The 20,385-nt window shown below is 38.4% G+C and overlaps 1 protein-coding gene across 2 annotated transcripts; it reads right to left on the bottom strand.

The window, feature by feature from the left end:
* Positions 1-4,832: 4,832 nt before the first annotated feature.
* Positions 4,833-10,156, bottom strand: smfn (small fragment nuclease). 2 transcript variants are annotated; one of them, XM_044222463.1, is made up of 7 exons: positions 9,843-10,156; positions 8,972-9,055; positions 8,817-8,894; positions 6,982-7,093; positions 6,781-6,889; positions 6,193-6,243; positions 4,833-5,289 (listed from the first exon to the last, which is right to left on the bottom strand). In XM_044222463.1, exons 1-7 carry the CDS (start codon positions 10,116-10,118, stop codon positions 5,166-5,168), a joined length of 834 nt encoding a protein of 277 aa, XP_044078398.1. In that variant the 5' UTR covers positions 10,119-10,156; the 3' UTR covers positions 4,833-5,165. The 2 variants fall into 2 exon arrangements, with proteins under 2 accessions (XP_044078398.1, XP_044078397.1); XM_044222462.1 differs by having other exon boundaries at positions 6,193-6,246; positions 9,843-10,155.
* Positions 10,157-20,385: the final 10,229 nt, after the last annotated feature.

Raw genomic sequence — 20,385 nt, 5'->3', positions numbered from 1 at the left:
AGTCGATTGATTAAAATGCCATGATGAATCATATCAAATGCAGCGTTTAAATCTAACAAAAAGAGGACTGCTACATTGTTTGGGTTGGTTGAAGGTCATTTACTACCTTTAATAAAGCGGTTTGAGTGCTATGGTTGGATTGAAAACCGGACTGGAATTTATCTAAAATATTATTGATATTCAGATGACCTTATAACTGCCCAAATCTTCTCAATAAGTTTACTTATAAAAGGAAGATTTGAGATAGGCCTGTAATTAGCAAGGTTTCTATCCAGATCAGGCTTCTTAAGGAGGGGTTTTACTAGAGCTGTTTTAAAAGTATGACATTTGAGAACTGAGGTTTCATCATTTAAACTGAGGGTGTTTATCCTTGGAGATGAGGACTTTGTGGTTGTGTTTCTTATCAGTAATGATCTTTGAGAAGTGGGCTTGTCTTTCTTTTCTGACAGCATTATTGTAAATTCTCATGTGAGACTTTAAGATGTCAAAGCTGATAGTTAGTTTACTTTTTCTCAACAATTTCTTTTTAGCTGGCAAATGGCAGCAGATTTCCAAGGTGATTTGTTGGCTACTTGTTGTTCTTTAATTCTGGAAGGAGCAGCAGTTTCAAAAGATCTCAACTTATTATTAAAATCATTCGCTAGATCATCAACTGAGCAAGCATTCGGTGGAGGAAAAGTATTCATACTATCTAAAAACCTAGTCCTAGCATGCCTATCGAAGATTTGCTTTACAACAACAGACATGACACTGTTGTGATGCAGACATAGTAGCATTAAAAAAAACAGAAATGGTCAGAGACGGGAACATCAGTGATATCAGAGGATTTTTACTGTAAAAGTTAATGCACTCAAATACTGTTATATTGTCAATAAGAAAAAAACAACAAATAAATAACAGAAATGTCAGTAATGCTCCATCATAAGACTGTTGATAATTACTGAACTGCAGCTTGCGCTCATTTCTATAGAGCAGCGGAACAGACACACACGTGAAGGCACATTGTAGCGGGGCTCAAGCACTTTGACCATATGCTTAAATTCTGTATTCTCTACGACTGAGTATGGTCGCATATCTACAGCGATAAATACTCCTATAGCATTAGTTATTGATTTGGCATGGTCTGAATCTGCAGTGAGATGCTGCCTGAGTGCTGTGGGGAGAAGAACTCGACTTCCATTCTGGTTTTGTCTCGTTTCGCTAATCAACATATTCAGGTGATGCCATCATAAATTACATGTTTGAAGTGTTTCCACAGACATACCTGTGTATGTCCCCATTGTAACTAACCGGGAAACCATAATGCATCCACACAGAGGATCTAAATGTCACGAAAGGATCCTCCAGCTCTGCCCAGAGGAAAGGAAAATTCTAAATAAGATCTCTTCTTTGTCCAGCCTATTTCTCCTAGATATAACTGAGCTCAGTTTAACATCAATATGAGATTTTGACCATTTTCTCATACTTCTTAAATTCAAGCTCCTGAGAATTTGTCTTCCTCTTGTCTCAGCCGGATCCTAATTTAAGATCTTAAAATGCTCCTTTTTTCTCTCACTGCACTGATCATTATTTGTGTGAAATAATCGACTAGGTTACCCTAAAACATTTTTGTCACTCACTATTCTCACAGGTAACGTTAGCTTAGCTAATGTTAGCTTAGTTAACAAATATTATGGTGCTTAATGTTAGGTTTATTTGTTTACACTCCAGCGAACATTACATTATCTGTGAAATATCTTGTTTGCACTCCATTAAAACACTGTAGTTAACTCTGTAACAGTTGAGCGTGGACACAGAAAATAAACTGCAACTGGCAGTTTCAATCATTTTTTTCAGTTAACGTTAGCTTAAAAAAAGAGGCAACATTCAAGCACTGCTGCTGATTAAAACCTACATTTAAGCCTCAGTATTTTGTTCATGGAGAAGAGTGTTTGCTACATAGACTGTATTAAATGGTGCAGAAGACAGTGTGTGTGTGCTGTCACACCAACACTCCCTCAACAGGTATAGTACAGATAGAAAATATTCTTGCGCACAATACAAACCATTAAAGGAAAGATGTTTTGCATTTCTTAATGCAGACATATTAGGCTGTCACTTGAATTGAACTGTAGGCTGTGCACTGGGCAACCGTACTATGTAAGGGAAAATAATAGCTAATGTAATTTGAAAAAGTGCTTTCAGTCTCAAATGATTCTCTGAAGGGTCTCTTTCACAGTTGTTGAAATTTGGATCTTTTTAATCAGGTGGAGTTAAGCATTTTTTCTGCTCTTTGGGCAAATACTGTAAGTGAAGGGTTAAACGTTTTAGTGTGTTAATTTTAATACCCTTTGAAAACATTTTCTCTTTTTACCAGAAACACATGACAACATAAAAGCATCATCCCTGTGCACCAAGGTTTGTCTGCACCTCCTCTATAACGCAAGGTAAGTTTTTCATTTTTGCCATTTTACTGCTGAATTGTTATGCAAGCAGTAATGTCAAGTATGTTATGTGCAGTCAGTAAGTTTAATGGTGGGAAACCATTAGTGTGGTCCTTTTTTGGTATTGACTTTAACTTTAACATTTCCCACTGCCTTTTTACTAGGCTATTGTTTTTATTGTTTTATACGTTGTTATAATATATATATATTTAATATTTTATATTGTTGTGATGTTCTGTTATGAGGTGAGTAACAAGTTGTTGTTGGTATTGTTGATGTTTCCTCAGATCAGTAAGGAGTCCATGCACAATATGCACTCTACCTATCCTATGCAATTTTTCCGTGGACTACTATTTTTTCATATATTTAAGCCACAGAAACCATTCAGATGTTAAAACTTTTGAAACTGTGATTTCTCAATAATCTTTATCCACACAAATTTTACATCTAAATATTCATCAAAGCCTACCGATGTTGATGGTGAGGTAATTTCACCAATACGATCTACAGCTTAAGCTTCATTTTGTCTTCTTTGAAGGGAAGTTTTAAAAAGCTCTCTCTGTCTGAGTAATTTCAGGCTACACAGATACAGTCACTTACTCTGTCTGTCTGACACTTACTCTCTGTCTGTCACTGTCAGTCACTTACTGTCTGTCTGTCTGTCTGTCTGTCACTGTCAGTCACTTATTGTCTGGCAATGTATTTCAGCTCTTGCTTCTTTAGATAATATATTTCTCTTCTGTGTTTTTCTGTGCACTACTATTTTTACATATTTTTAAGCTACAGAAACCATTAAAATGTTAAAACTTTCTCTTTAGAGGACACATATGCTTCTATTCAATATTTTTATACCATTTATACTTTTTAAAATATTGTGCTTTTAAAAAAAAAAAATAGAAGTAAAAACCATTGACATTGAAATATGACAGTTTAGCTTACAGCTTTTCTAGCAATGTATTTAAGATCTTCTTTAGGTAATGCAGTTCAGATTCCAATTCTGGGAATTAATTTCACAATTCTGCATTTTCAGCAATGCTTTGCAATTTATTCTTCTTCTGTATGTTTTTCAGTCAACTAATACTTCTACATACTTGCATCTACAAAAACAATTAAAATGCATTGCTTCCTCACAGCGTCACGTTCTTGTTTTCCTTTCCTTGATGTTTTCCACACTGCAGCCCTCAAATCAGAAGCTGGATCAACACGTTCTTCTTCTAGGTTAAAATGTGGATCACAACGTGTACACTATGTGTACTACCGCAACCTACTCAGCGGAGTGTACGCTACCTATTTAACGTACAAACAAATAGATATTAGACGTTGCGGAAATTGTCATTGTTGTATAAAATACCGATAAAATAAAACTGAAAAAAATAGAAACACTCATTCATTCTGCCCCAGATCAAATTTATTGCCTCCTCTCCTACAATTCCAGACATTTTAAGACTTTATAAGAATCTGCCCCTGTTTATGCTGAGAACAGTCAACAAGCACAAAAACTGCTAATGTCCTCTTCACTTTGTGCAACCAATTCATGGGCAGCCCAATATTATCACCCAATATCAGCTCATCACAGATATAACAATTTCAGCATTTATGTAAATTCTAACTTTTCCATCAGTTGACAGGCATGAATCCTGAACTTTGAACAAAAAGGGCTTTGAATGGATGGAAGGTTGAGTAAAATCCCTTGAACTAAGCTCTTGAATTTGATCCTTGTGACACATAACAATCATTTTGATGAGCACTAATTTCTGGCATACTTCTGCATCATTACATATTATAAATACATATTAATCTCATCTATTTGTAGTCATCTGTCTTCATCCAAGGCATTTCCCCAGCATCTCTCCCATCATCTCAGGAATTTTTTATTTCTACCTCACTGTCAACCAGGACAAGACACTGTGCTGTACTTCAAATCTTTCCAAGTTGCACACTGCCATCTAGTGTTGTTCCTACAGCTCTAATGCTGTGTCTAGCACACTACTGTATACTCTATTATACACTATGTAGGATTGTATAGTTTACTGTTTTGGCAGTTAGGGGGAAAAAATTAAGTAATGTATTGCACCGTTTCGTAATAACAGTAAGTGACACAAGTCTACAGACAGCAATAACACTTCAACTCTGAATAGCTACTGTACAGAATTTGACTTAATAGCGAGAGGACAAAATGTTTTTTCCAAACATTTAGGTTTTTTTTTTCCCCCTACCAGGTTCCTGCAGCTGTAACATCACCATCTAAAAAATTTAATTTTCCAGCTACTCCAACAGCTCACAGCTGGAAACAGTAGTGTCCATAAACACCACACTCAAAACAAAAAGTCACTTTTCCTGCGTGAGTGTCCTACATACTCCAAACTAGCTCTGGTATTTGGTTGATAAAGATGACACAGGTGGACTGGACTGTTTCCTCAGGGACCATAGTTTATTTGGTTTCATTTTAAAAACAAGTGGAAATGAGGGTCAATCCCAGACTAAAGATGTCTAAATAAATACAAAACTGCAAACCACCAACGATCACTTTCAAATTTTCCTCCTTTAAACATGGAAAAATAGACTTCTTCTGAATAAACTGTTACTAGAATCTTGCTCCCTTTGATGAAACCTCTACATTAAACAATACTGAAACAAAGGATCATTGGGCAGCTAAATATGAACAAACTAAAATCAATAACGACAATCACACTGAATGATGGTGCGGTAACACTGAAAGCTCCATAGTCTCACTCATGCGCTCTAACTATTGTTGCCGCCTCCATTTTCTACAATTTTGCGCTTCTTTTCCTCTGTTGAGACTTTGAAGACATTGGCTCTGTAGTATTGCAGCTCTTTAATGCTCTCCCGGATGTCGTCCAAGGCTCTGAAGGAGAAAACCAGACCAAGCAAAGACCAAACTTAAAAGATAATTCTAATTAATTTCAACTTGGATCTTATTTTCACATGTTTTGCTATCAGTTCTGTTGGTTATGATAATGCACTTACCAAGTTAATTACTGAGATCTCAGAGCACGGCAATATCACAATAAGTAAGATGAGGCAAGAAACATGACCAGACAGGTCCAAAAGGTCCAGTGTGTAACATTTAGGAGGAGCTATTGGCAGAAATTGAATATGACATTTATAAGTATTTTCATTAGTGTAATGCGAGCGGTATTTAATGTTTGCAAACTGCAATTTCACCACTAGATGCCACTAAATCCTACACAGTGGACCTTTAAACAAAGCCCCAGGTTATATTAACTTATTTTGAGAGAAAACAAATTGGAATGGTAAAATTATTACCCAAAGTGCACAACTAGAGTAAGTACAGGAGGTCAAAGTTTAAGCAGGGGGTGGGCCTATAAACTGTAAGGGATGTTTACAATGATCAAAGTTTTTTCCTGTACAATGAGGGATTATTAGCAACATTTTCGCTGCACTCACTTTCAGTTTGACCTCCAAATAAAGTGGTAGATAATCTCTACAAACTGTTGGTTTGTTTCTAACCTGTGATTATCTGACTATTCAATTCAATTTTATTTATATAGCGCCTATTCATAACAGAAGTTATCTCATTGCACTTTTCCCTATAGAGCAGGTCTAGACCGAACTCTTTATAATAATGAATACTCATGTTTTGCCCTGTCTGACTTTGTTATAGTGATTTCACCGTGTTCAAAGATCTCAACAGTTACTTTGGTGAGTACAGTGAAATCATAACTGACACCCTTTAAGCAATGATCAGTTTACATTATTATGTTGATGTGTTTTTCTTATTGTTTACCTGTGGGTTGCTTTCTTGTGAGGCACCATCTTGTATTCCTCTGGAAACCACCTTCTGAAATTGTTTATACAACAAAAACAAACCCACATTATTCTCTGTTTAAACTTGTCATATACAGTCACATTGAAGAGAATGCCATACTATCTTTGATTTCTTCTGATGTACTGCTAAGTAGATAGACACTAATTATTGAGTTACCTACTCAGCAATGCAATATTAAAATTGGGCCTTTGACATGCAAACTGATCATTGCCAGATAAGATCATTAGTGGGGCTTCAGTAAATAACAAGGCTTTAATGAAAACAGCAAGGAAAGTACCCATTAGGCAAGCTTAATAGACATGGGGTAAAAATTACAATAGATTGTGTTTATAGTGTGTTTCTATATCACGGTGCTACCTTCAGAGTACAGGTCAGAGACAAATGTGGAAAATATTCCATTCTTATTCAGAGATGCTGATACAATCTCAAAGCAGAGAAAAAACAGAGCAGAACAAGGATTCATTACAATGAAAGCTGTCAAAGCTGAGAAAGTTTCCACAACAGCACACAAATTCTCAGACACTCCACTGTCACACAAACACTGGCCTGCAAAGCTCCTTGATGGTGCTAACATCAATGATTCTGTAGTGAAGGTGGTACATAAACTGGGGCATGTACTTGTCTAGGAACCTCTTGTCCGCATGCACAGAGTTACCTGCAGGAAAATATATCATAGGACATGACTGTGGGAGCCAAATCATTTGAGTAATATCACAGTTCTGCTACTGGTGCATATAAGTAACTCACCAGCAAGGGGACACTGTCCAGGCGGAGTGTGCTGTCTGACGAAGGACAGGAACTCATACTCTGCTTGTTCCAGGGTGATTTTACTGTCTCGTACAGCCTGGGTCAGTCCTGACTGAGACACAATTACACTGGCTATATACATCACTAAATATACAACTAATATATACTTATTCTATACCTTTTTCCCAAGAGTGATGAGATGAGAAGATCGATACCTCCCTTATGTCTGTATGTTAAAAGGTGCTCTGTGGAGTTTTTTTGTAAGTAAACAAAAGTTTGTTTACATTGAGTGTTACTCACCAAAATGCATTGTCTGCATCCTTGAGGTCTAACAAATGTGTTGAATGCATTTCCTTCCTCATAAACATTTGTTATAACATTTGCAAAGCCGTTTCTTTGAGAATTTTAAATCAACCATCGTTTACATCCATGTTTATTTGCCAGCAGTCTTCTTCTCTGCCACATTTGCGGGGACTCATAGAAAAACAGCTCCATAGCGCTACTAGAGATCAAAAATTTCTCAGGGAACATTTTAAAATAAAACTGAAGCCAGGAGATGATTAGCTTAGCTTAGCAAAAAAATTGGAAGCAGGGGGAAACAGCTAGTCTGGCTCTGTCAAACATTAAAAAATACACCTACCAACACCTCTAAATATCACTACTTAACAATTTTAGAAAGAAACCAATATTAATGTCTTAGAATTGGTTTCATGCTCCATTCAGTGGCCGAAAACACCCTTCCGAAGTATTTATTTATTTATTATATGGAGAAATGTAAACAAACTATTGTCATATGAGAAACCATAGCCACCAAATATTTGTCTTTCACTTAACATAAATATTTGATGGTTAAACTACTAAAACATTATCAAAATAAAAAAATATATTTAATATTTAATAAAAAAAGAAAGTAGACTTGAAGCCTAAAAAGAAACTTTGGGTTGCTTTTACCCGCGTTAAGTGCAGTATACGTGTCTAAGTGAAGGTACAGCCTCTATTACTTAAAATAGAAACATGTCTGTACAGTGACTATTGCTTGTTTGGGTTAATCATAGCAAAATAAATTTAAAAAACACTCACATGTCCCCAAGTTTCAATGTAGAATGGGTATTGGTATTGTTAAAATTTATATTTTAAAAATACCAATCAGACAACTGATAGGTATTGTTCAGATGGGAGTATCAGATGGAAAACTTTTCTGTTTCCTCAGTTGTTCTATGCTGCCGCCATGCTGACATTGAGGCACAGCAATAATCTATATTGCTATATAATCTATATGGAGGTTCAGAGGTCACATGTCTAAATAAGTCGTAAATTATATTTTAGTGAAATCTGTCACAGTGAAAACTCAAATATGCAGTATTTGTTTTAAGGAGAAGGAAAAAGCAACATTCACAGTCACACAAAATAAACAATCCCTTATTGTCATTCAGTTGTTTCAGCTTCCCTAATTGGGACTATTAGCACCATGTATTAGCCCGAAATAGACTGGCAACCTGAACATAGTGTTTCTTTGCATTCTACTCAGTGCATTCTGAGGTAGTTTCCAGCCCCCTGGGACTCTCAACAGGAGTAAGCAGGCATAGAAGATGGATGGATGGATAGACAAGTCCTTGGGACTGGGATAGAAAATGACTATTGCACTGCTCTCTGTTGTCAAAGCCGGTGTTTCCTGTCAGTTGTCACAGGCAGAATAGTTTGTTTGACATCAATGACTCGGTGCAAAATGGTTGAAATTTGCAACTCAGAGAGCTGTGCATAAATAATTCTACCTTAGACCTATGTGATTTTCTATCTGTTTTTCTTTCAAGCCCCTGACCACAAAGACAGCTTACCTTTCCATGATGTTCTTTACACCACTCCGACATCCCTTCCAGCAGCTTCTCTGGCTGGTTAATTATCAAGTTGGGCCCCTGCCAACAGAGAACAGATGTGTTTAATTCACAATACAGATAGAAGACCAGAGGTTGTCCAATGGTGTTTATGTTACCTCAGCCAAAATGTTCAGGTCAGAGTCTGTGATAATGCATGCCATTTCAATGATCTGGTCCTTCTCAATGTCCAGACCTGTCATCTAAAAAACACACACAGAGACTTATTCCTCAAACATAGATCTCTAACATGTATCATCACTTTACTTCTTGCTTTTTTACTTTTTAAATAGCATGGATGGGTTCACAACAGCATCAACAAGAGTCCATCAGAATAATTGCTGAAAAGTAACATAAATAGTATTTTATAGTCGTAGGCCTGCATCTGCCATGTTTGCATGAAGGCAGCACATATCATCCAGTAAACATCATAGCAAACTGTGCCATTGAGACATTTGTTAACACTTTATTTGGATAGTCCGCAGATCTATCTACAGATAGTCTGTAGAGTATTAGTGAAATTTCAACTGTTTCGCTTAGTCTGTAGCTGTTTGACAGATTATCAAGAGCATATGTGACAATTCATGAACATACCCTGACCAAGTTGTTTTTTGTGCCTAAACCTAACCACACCTAGAAAACGGTAGAAGAGTTGAATCTCAACTAATAAGCTGTTGAAATGTTATAAATACTCTATAAACTATTTGTAGGTGACTACCCAAGTTTTCTCTGCGTATTAGCTAAACCTTGCAGTTAGTTACAATCCTCAAGTACTTACAAACAAGTTAGTTACACATATGGCAGTTAACGTCATTGATTATACCGAGATTCACACATTTAACGGCTGAACATCCGCATCATTTCGTCTAACGATAACGTTACCTCTGGTTAGCTTGATGTAGCATTAGCTAACGTTAACTTTAGCAAACGTAGATATTACAGCGTAACTAAACTACACATCTACAAGCCGGTTTTAGCCCTATGACTTGCCTCCAGGTCCACCCAAACCATTCTCTGGTACATTGTAGTGGACGACATGCTGATTTTTCCGTCAAAAATGTAACCGAATCTGGAAGTAGTGTTGTAGTCTGTTCCCGGTGTTATAAATGGATTTATTACACGGCTCAACGATACGTTTTTCTGCAAAACACTAATGCAGTGTGAATGATACGCTGGCTTGCCGGACTGGAGGACGAGCTGTCTCCTTTGGCAAAGAAACTCCAAGGTAACGAGAGCCAATGCCCAAGTCCTGGAACACACCGGCATCCTGCTCCGACTTCTTCTTCTTCTTCTTCTTTTATTTCGATTGGCGGTTGGCAACCAGCTTGCAGGTGCATTACCGTCACCTACCGGACTGGAGTGTAGAACAGTAGCTTGGCAGACAATTAAAAGACAAAAAATAGAACAAAACACAAAAAAACTAAAATTCTCTCTATTAACCCTGTTTCCTTCAGGTATTAGGTGATTGTGTATTCCCGTGCCGCATCTCCAAGTATGTTCACTACAGTGAAACTTATCTTTGCTTTCTTTAATGCTGGTGTCAGTTCCTTCCTTCTCTTCTTCCTCCTCATAGGCCCTACACTCCAGTAGCACATGCGGGACAGATTCATTTCAACTTGTATGGTTGCTACTGAAGAGGATTTAAATGCTCCATTGCATATTCTTAGTCCTTGCACCTGCTCCACATCCAGTTTATTAAGGTGACTTTCTGCTGCTGGCATATAAACTACACATCCATAATCTACTGTAGCTCTCATAAGGGCCTGGTATACATTTAACAATGATGCTCTGGTTGCTCTTCAGTCTCGTCCTGACAGGCTTCTTAAGAGATTGTTGACCTTTTTACACTTGTCTTTTAGACATCTAGAAAAACATATCACTTGTGTCTTTGCTACAGATAACTTAAAACCCCACTTATTTGCCCACTGCTCCACCACCTCAACTGCAGCCTGCAGTTTCTTCTGTATATATCTTAGATTTTGACCCCTTATCCACAAGGCCCCGTCATCCGCAAGCAACAATTTCCCTATACCTTTCTCGACTTGTTCAAAGATATCATTAATCATGATGTTAAATAAAACTGGACTGCAAACACTGCTCTGTGGGGTTCCATTCTCAACTCTATATACCCTTGAGTACTCTGTACCTACTCTTACCTCTATTGTCCTGCCAAATAGGAAGTCCAGCACCCAGTTGTATTGCCTGCCACCCACCCCTAACCTACTTAATTTGATAAGTAGTTCCTCCTTCCACAACATATTGTATGCTTTTTCTACATCAAAAAGGACAGCTACCATTTCCTTGTTTGTTTGGGCTTTCCTAATTTCTGACTCTAGGCATAAGATAGAGTCCTTTGTATTTCTTCCTTTACGAAACCGACTTTGAAAAGGAGAAAACAATTCTCCACTTTCTACAAAATATGTTAGCCTCTCAGTTACCATTCACGCCATAGTTTTCCATAATTGTGAAGTAAGTGCTATTGGTCCACAGTTTTAGAGGTCTGATGGGTCTTTACCGGATTTCAAAATTGGTACAATGATTGACTGTTTCCATGCAAATGGAATTTTTCCTGTGTCCCAAACTTTATTAAACAACATTAATACTACAAGGAGTGCACTGTCTTCCATATGAGCTAACATGCCGTAACAAATGCCGTCTTTTCCTCGTAATGATTGCTGCGTATGCGAAATAGCCCTTTTTAATTCAAACAAACTAAAAGGTAAGTCTAAACTTTCTCTTGTTTTAGTTTTTCTTACAGTTACATCTGCATCCTCTCATCTGTTAGCTCTTACTGATACATTTTCTGAACTATGAACTTTTTCTTCATTTCTGCCAGAAGTTCTGCCTTTTCATTGCTGACTGCTGTTTTGTTGCTACTTAGCAACATCTGTATTATTTTGTTTCTCCTAATTCCACTTCTTCTGATCATTCCCCATATATCAAACAGCTGTGTCTCTCTTCCTATCATATTACAATATTGCCTCCAGTATGCACGTTTAGTTTTTCTTATACTCTTCCAAACTACTGCCTGTGATCTTTTGTACTGAATTAATGTTTCTAATGAATTATGTTTTTTTTAACTGTCTAAATGCCCTATTCCTTCTTTTTACAGCTTTCCTACAGTTTTCATCCCACCATGGTACACTCTTTTTTTACCTCTGCTCACTGAACCCTTTGTTATTGTTTCCTCTGCCAACTCTATAATGACTGCAACCAACTTTTTATCGATTGCACTTCCCTTATTTTGAGCACTGTTATACCTAGTACTTCTCCCATCATTCACACATACTAATCCCTTATCCTCTATGAATTTCTCCATGATTAAACCATTTTCATCCGTTTTCTTACTCCCCCGCTTTGAAATCTCCACACCATACCACCATACCCTGTATCTGCCCACCCATAATGTCCAATGTATCAGTTAATTATTGCTAATTCATCCTTTCCTGCAAAGAACTTGACCACTATTGATTTGTGTACTTTCCCTAAATTAATCAGATTAAACCTCGTCGCATCCCACACAATTGTTGCCACAGACCACCACCTTTCCCAATCTTCCTATCATTCCTAATTGCTGTATAACCCCGTATTACGAAATCCCACTGTGGTCTCAGCCATGTTTCTTGTATGCACATTAGGTTTATCTTGTAGATTTGAAACAGTTTTTTTAAATTCCTGACCATTTGCAATAAGGCTTCTTGCATTCCATTGTAATATAGCTAATGCCATGATGATCCACCACCCCATGATTGTGATTGCCAGCTAGACGTCCCTCCATTTAACATTTCCTTAACGTCTTTACAATATAAACTCGTTTTTCCCCACAATCAATGTGTCTTCCTTTACTATGCTGCATCCTTCAAACCATATCATTTTGTTGCTCTCTGTTACAGGCTTAGTGTTGGATTTGTCTGTCTGCATGGCTACTTTCTTAGCTGCTTCGGTATATGTAATCCCTGGAGAAATTTTCAGTCGCTGTACTTCTGCTGCTCTGACCTCCACAGTTGCAGCACTTAAGCTGAGCTCCTCTTTCACACTTTCCGTATTCGTGTTCACCAGCACATCTCCCACATATTGTTTGCCTTTGCACACTGCCGCCACATGCCCATACTTTTGGCATTTAAAGCATCTCAATAGTGGGGGGTTATAAGGCCTGACCTCGTAGCTCATATACCCCAATATATACTTTGGACAGTAGTCTTTCCTCATCAAAAATCAACATGCTGTCATATTTCTCTCCATTACGATGTGGTTTTCGGGCATTTTGCTTCAGTCACTTTTGCTCCTGCTACATTTTCTTTAATCTGATCTGTCAGCACACTTGTGGGTATTCCCAGAAATTACACCTCAGACCATCTTTTTATCATTAATCAGTGTTCTTTGCACTCTCTTACCTTCAATCTTATTTAATCTTAACACACCTGACACTTTTCTCCACCCGTTCCAACCTGCTTGCACTCGCCTCTTCACCTCTTTCCTACAGTCTCCATTGCTCTGACCCGTTGACCCTAAGTACTTAAAGTCCTGCACCTTCTTCACCTCTGCTCCCTGTAACCTCAATGACACACATTTATTCTGTCTTAGAGTGGCTAAGCTTCATTCCTCTGTTTTCCAGAGCAGACCTCCATCTCTCTAGATTTTCCTCCACCTGCTCCCTGCTCTCACTACAAATCACAATGTCATCTGCAGACATCATAGTCCATGGAGATTGCTGTCTAACCTCATCTGTCAGCCTGTCCATCACCAGAGCAAACAAGATGGGGCTCAGAGCCGATCCTTGATGCAAACCCACCTCCACCTTGAACTCCTCTGTCACACCTACAGCACACCTCACCACGGTCTTACAGCTCCCATACATTTCCTGCACCACTCTAACATACTTCTCTGCCACTCCAGACATCCTCATACAATACCACAGCTCCTGTCTCGGCACCCTGTCATACGCTTTCTCTAAATCTATGAAGACACAATGCAACTCTCTATGACCTTCTCTGTACTTCTCCATCAGCATCCTCAGAGCAAATACTGCATCTGTTGAACTCTTTCTAGGCATGAAACCATATTGCTGCTCACAAATGCTCACCTCTGCCCTTAGCCTAGCTTCCACTACTCTTTCCCACAACTTCATTGTATGGCTCATCAGCTTTATTCCTCTGTAGTTGCCACAGCTCTGCACATCTCCCTTGTTCTGAAAAATTGGCACCAGTACACTTCTCCTCCATTCCTCGGGCATCCTCTCACTCTCCAAGATCTTGTTAAACAAACTAGTCAGAAACTCTACTGCCACCTCTCCTAGACACTTCCATACCTCCACAGGTATGTCATCAGGACCAACTGCCTTTCCACTCTTCATCCTCTTCAATGTCCTCCTCACTTTAGTCTTGCTAATCTTTGTTACTTCCTGCTCCACACCAGTCACTTCTTCTACTCTTCGTTCCCTTTCATTTTCCTTATTCATCAACTCCTCAAAGTACTCCTTCCATCTTCCCATCACACTCCTGGCACCTGTCAATACATTTCCATCCTTATCTTTAATCACCCTAACCTGCTGCAGATCCTTCCCATCTCTATCTCTTTGTCTGGCCAACCTGTACAAATCCACCTCTCCCTCTTTAGTGTCCAACCTAACATACAAGTCCTCATATGCTCTTTGTTTGGCCTTTGCCACCTCTACCTTCACCTTACGCTGCATCTCCCTGTACTCCTGTCTACTCTCTTCAGTCCTCTCAGTGTCCCACTTCTTCTTAGCTAACCTCTGTCTCTGTATACACTCCTGCACTTCCTCGTTCCACCACCAAGTCTCCTCGTCCGCTTTCCTCTTTCCAGATGACACACTGAGTACCCTCCTACCTGTCTCCCTGATCACATTAGCTGTAGTGGTCCAGTCATCTGGGAGCGCTTCCTGACCACCCAGAGTCTGTCTCAGCTCCTCCCTGAAAACTACCCAACATTCTTCCTTTTTCAACTTCCACCACTTCGTCCTCTGCTCTGCCTTTGTCCTCTTCATCTTCCTCACCACCAGAGACATTTTACACACTACCATCCTGTGTTGTCTGGCTACACTCTCCCCTACCACTACTTTACAGTCACTGGTCCAACTGAGTGCTTCTACCTCCGCTCTTATATGTCACCCTATGTTCCTGCCTCTTCTGGAAGAAAGTGTTCACTACAGCCATTTCCATCCTCTTTGCAAAGTCTACCACCATCTGTCCTTCTGCGTTCCTGTCCTGAAGACCAAACCTGCCCATCACATTCTCATCACCTCTGTTCCCTTCACCTACATGCCCATTGAAATCTGCACCAATCACCGCTCTCTCACCTCTGGGGATGCTCTGCATCACTTCATCTAACTCACTCCAGAATTTTCCCTTCTCTTCTAACTCACATCCTATCTGTGGGGCATCACCACTCACAACATTGAACATCACCCCTTCAGTTTCCAGCTTCAGACTCATCAACCTGTCTGATACTCTTTTCACCTCTAGAACATTCCTCACAAACTCCTCTTTCAGGATAACTCCTACTCCGTTTCTCTTCCTATCTGACCCATGGTAGAACAACTTGAACCCTGCTCCTAAGCTTCTAGCCTTGCTACCTGGTCTCCTGGACACACAGTATGTCCACCTTCCTTCTCTGCATCATGTCAATCAACTCTCTAGCCTTCCCTGTCATAGTCCCAACATTCAAAGTCCCTACTGTCAGTCCTACATTCTTAGCTTTCCTCTTCTCTCTCTGCCTACGAACACACCTTCCTCCTCTCCTTCTTGGTCTTTGGCCAACAGTAGTCCAATTTCCACCGGTACCCTGTAGGTCAACAGCACCGGTGGCGGTCGTTGTTAACCCAGGCCCCGGTATGGTAGTCATTGTCACGATTCACATTTTTAATTTGGAATGTGTTTTACGTCGGATGCCCTTCCTGACACAACCCTCTGCATTTATCCAGACTTGGGACTGGCACAAGAAGACACTGGCTTGTGCCCCCTTGCGGTTGCATTAGGTGGTGCTATGACTAGGAATGAATATTGGCTTATAGACGTCTTCAGGGCAGGTGAACATGTGAAGTTCAGGGCAGTTTGGACCATGTAGTTACAACAACTTCCTGTGTCATGTCGAAACCTTGACATTCGAAGCCAGGCCACAGTTTCAACCTTTAATGAAAACTCATACTTAGCACAACTTTTAATCGCCACGGTCTTTATATTGCACTGCGAAAAGTTTAAGTTGATCCGATTAATTCTTTAGGAGGAGTTCATTAAACTACGGAGCCTGTAAGTGGTGAAAAATGGCCTAAAAGTGCACTTTCAATTCAAAATGGCTGACTTCCTGTTGGGTTTAGGGTATGGCTCCTAGAGGCTTTTTTGTAAGTCTTGGGACTGTCTCCCAAATTTCGTAGATCTAGGTGAAACGTGGCGCGGGGGCTACTTCGTTGAAGGCTAACTTCCTGTTGCTAGTGGGTGGCGCTATGACTAATATTCAATATTGGCCCATAGATTTTTTCAGGCCGTGAAGTTCGGGACAGATTTGATCATGTACATATTTAAACATGTCAACTTTTAATCGCCAAGGTCTTTAGATTGTTCTGCAAAAATTTGAAGTCAAATCACAATCTGATTTATTCTCTAGGAGGAGTTCGTTAACATACAGAGCCTGTAAATCACAAAATATGACCGCTACATTTTTACGTCTGGACATGATATATGTGTCCCCCAAATTTTGTACATTGAGCGAAATGTTACAGGGGCTGCTCTGTAGGGGGTGCTAGCGATCCATTTTGCCACACCTATGCGCAAGACCCATATCAAATGTAGATTTTTACCACTTCTGAATTTTGTGCAACGTTTCGTGAGTTTTTGAGCAACTTTAGCCCCTCAAAAACGCGATTCATTTGGAGGAATAATAATAAAATTTAAAGCTACAAGCAGCAATGAACAGGCCCAAGGCCACGGCTGGCTCGCATCCTGACATGCGGTCAGGTGCAAGCCAGCCTTGGCGTGGTTGCTGTAGGTGGGACGTCACAGCTCTGAATTTGCACGTGTTCTGGACAACGAAGAAGTTAAATGTTGCTTCCTGTGTCCCTTCTGTGGCGCTAAAGAACATCCACTAAATATACGTCATGTTATATATGAAATGTATATGACACCCTGAAAATTGAATGTAAATGAAATGATGATTGTCACGCAAGGCATACTTCCTGTTACCAGTAGGTGGCACAATGAGTACAGCTCTTACTGAGTATGGGTCCAATAGGCTTTTTTTTTTTACATCTGGACATGATACATTTGCCCTCCAAATTTCGTACATTTTAGGTGAAACTAACGCAGGAGCTTCAGTTTCAATAGGGTCCTCACAGCGGTCGCCACAGCGGACGCCACCGATGAGCAGGCCCTCACACCTTCCTCAAATTGGGGTGCACTCCGTTACTGGAGGTTGGTTGATGCAACTCTGAATTTTGGACACCGCACAAAGGAGTAAATTGTCACTTCCTGTGTACACTACGTGGAGCAATAGGACACCCACTATTTACATTGCATGTTCCATGTTCCATAGTTGTAATTTAGAAATTTATTTGTATGAAATTCTCTGAAGAAGTGACAGCATAACCTATATTTGTGAAAATATACTTTTCTCACCGATAAGTAAAAATGAACATATGCTGCCTCTAGAAAAAATAGTGGTAGAAATTGAAATACAAAAATGTTATCCTTCATAAACAGCTGCTTCTGAATGTTTATAATGTCAAAATGTGTTTGGGGCGGCTGTGGCTTAGTGCGGGTTGTCCACCAATCGGAAGTTTGGCGGTTTGATCCCAGCTTCCCTCTGTCTACATGTCGAAGTGTCTTTGGGCAAGACACTGAACCCCAAATTGCTCCCGAGGGCTGTGCCTTCGGTGTGTGTGAATGATTTAGTTTCTTTGTACTGATGAGCAGTTCTATCATATGTGTGTGAAGCGCTTTGACTGGTTAGAAGACTAGAAAGGTGCTATACAAGTACAGTCCATTTACCATTACCATTTGACAAAACTTGTTTAAAGTAATGAATCTATGTTCTAATATTATCTTTAAAAAAATTACTTCTCACTCATAGATGGCCCTTAGAAAAAATATTGATAAAAGCAGGCTTTCCTTCTTACTGTCCAGTTTTAATTGGTTATAATTAAAAGATTTGATTATAAGAACTTATAAGAACTCTGAAGAAATGACAGAATAATCTATTTGTGAAAAGAAACCTTTCTCACGATTGGTTTAAAATAAACATTTGGAGACTAGGGAAAAATGAAAGAAGCTAGAATTATTCCTTCATATTAATTTAGTTTGGAATTTGTCTAAAGTCGAAATGTGTTTGACAGAGCTTGTGTGAAGGAGATGAAAAATTAACATAATATGCTGAAAATGAACTTTTGTTACCGATGAGGAGGGCAAAAGGAACATTTGCTGCCTGTAGAAAAAATATAGGTAGAAACTGAAATACAACAATGTTATCCTTGAAAAATGTCTGCTTCTGAATGTTTAGCATGCCAAAAAGTGTTTGACAAAGCTTGTGAAATAAATGTGTTTGACAGAGGTTGGGTGAAGGATTGACAGCATAACATAATATGCTGAAAATAAACTTTTGTTACCGATGAGAAGGTCAAAAGGAACATTTGCTCTGCTGAAAACATTAATAGAAACACAAATGAAATGACACCACGAGGTGAGTACAAAAGGAACATTTGCAGCATCTAGAAAAACTATAGGTAGAAACTGAAATACAACAGTGTATCCTTCATAAACGTCTGCTCTGAATGTGTAGAATGTTTAAATGAGCTTGTGAAAAGAATGAGTACACAATAAATGTGTTTGATAGAGCTTGGGTGAGGGAATGAATCCATATTGCAATAATATAGTTCAAATGAACAATTCTCATTGACAGATGGTTTAAATGACCATTTCCTGCCTCTAGAAAATATATAGGTAGTAACTGAAATACAACAGTGTTATCCTTCATAAACGTCTGCTCTGAATGTGTAGAATGTCAAATAGTGTTTGACAGAGCTTGTTAACGGAATGAATCTATGTTCTAATATGATAGTTAAAATGAACATTTCTCACTGAGAGATGGTCACAATGATCACATGCTGCTCTTAGAGAAAATTCTGATAAACCCACAAACTCCTTCATGTTACCATGTTTTCTTTGGCCATAATTAAGTAATTTGATTGGAAGAACTCTGAGGAAATAGCATAAGCATAATCTAATGTATTTGTGAAAAGAAACATTTTTCACGGGTAGTTTAAAATGAACATTTGGGGCCTCCAGACAAACTATGAAAGAAGCTTGAATGATTTCATTCATATAAAAAGTGTTTGAAAGAGCTTGGAATGAATCCATATTCCAATAATATAGTTAAAATGAACTATTCTCATTGACAGATGGTTTAAATGAACATTTCCAGCCTCTGGAAAAAATATTGGTAGTAACTGAAATACAAGTAATGCAACCGCAAGGGGGCACAAGCCAGTGTCTTCTTGTGCCAGTCCCAAGTCTGGACAAATGCAGAGGGTTGTGTCAGGAAGGGCATCCGACGTAAAACACATGCCATATTAAAAATGCGAATCGTAACAATGACTTCCATACCGGATCGGTCGGGGCCCGGGTTAACAGCGACCGCTACCGGTGCTGTTGACCTACAGGGTACCGGTGGAAATTGGACTACTGTTGGTCGAAGACGAAGAAGGAGAGGAGGGAGCTACCGACGAGATGGACAACACGAACAATTTCTCTATTGAAATCATTAATAGAAACTCAATTGAAATTACACAACGATGAGTACAAAAGGAATATTTGGAGCATCTAGAAAAACTATAGGTAGAAATTGAAATACAGCATAAACGTCTGCATCTGAATACTTAGATTGTCAAAATGAGCTTGTGAAAGACACAATAAATGTGTTTGACAGAGCTTGGGTGAAGGATTTAATCCATATTCCAATAAAATAGTTAAAATGAACTACTCTCATTGACAGATAGTTTAAAAGAACATTTCCTGCCTTTAGAAAAAATATTGGTAGTATCTGAAATACTAGTATGTAATCCTTCATAAACGTCTGCTTACTGAATGTTTAGGATTTCAAATTGCGTTTTACAATGCATGGGAGAAGTATTGACAGTATATTGATCACTTATATTTAAAAAAAATTTGTTAAAGATTTGGGTAAGATAATCATTTCAATAATAATTAAATCTTTAAATATGATTAATGAATTTCTTAAAATTTTAAAAATTAAAAAATTTCTTTAAGACAATTAGTTAATAATGTTGAAATGAAAAGTATTTAAATATTAAAATGGTTTAAAAACATGAGATGAAAATAAATTCTATAAATTTTAAAAAATGTAATAAACGATAAGAATAATTTGACATTATAAAAGATTTGATAAAAATTATTAAATTTTGTTAAAAATTGTAAAATATTACATAAATTGTAAATTAGTAATTTAAACTTTTATAAAATGATTACTTTTTAATAAATTTCTCTGAAGTTAAAAAATGTTTAAA

This window comes from Siniperca chuatsi, linkage group LG14 (assembly GCF_020085105.1).
Source record: "Siniperca chuatsi isolate FFG_IHB_CAS linkage group LG14, ASM2008510v1, whole genome shotgun sequence".
NCBI lineage: Eukaryota > Metazoa > Chordata > Actinopteri > Centrarchiformes > Sinipercidae > Siniperca > Siniperca chuatsi.
This window is presented reverse-complemented; position numbering and strand designations above follow the sequence as displayed.

Coding starts and splice junctions, on each gene's coding strand:
- smfn (XM_044222462.1), bottom strand. CDS start 10,118: ATGCCGGTGTGTTCCAGGACTTGGGCATTGGCTCTCGTTACCTTGGAG. Junction 9,056..9,842: donor TGGTTTGGGTGGACCTGGAG/GCAAGTCATAGG, acceptor TGTGTTTTTTAG/ATGACAGGTCTGGACATTGA. Junction 6,247..6,780: donor ACCATCAAGGAGCTTTGCAG/GCCAGTGTTTGT, acceptor AAACAATTTCAG/AAGGTGGTTTCCAGAGGAAT.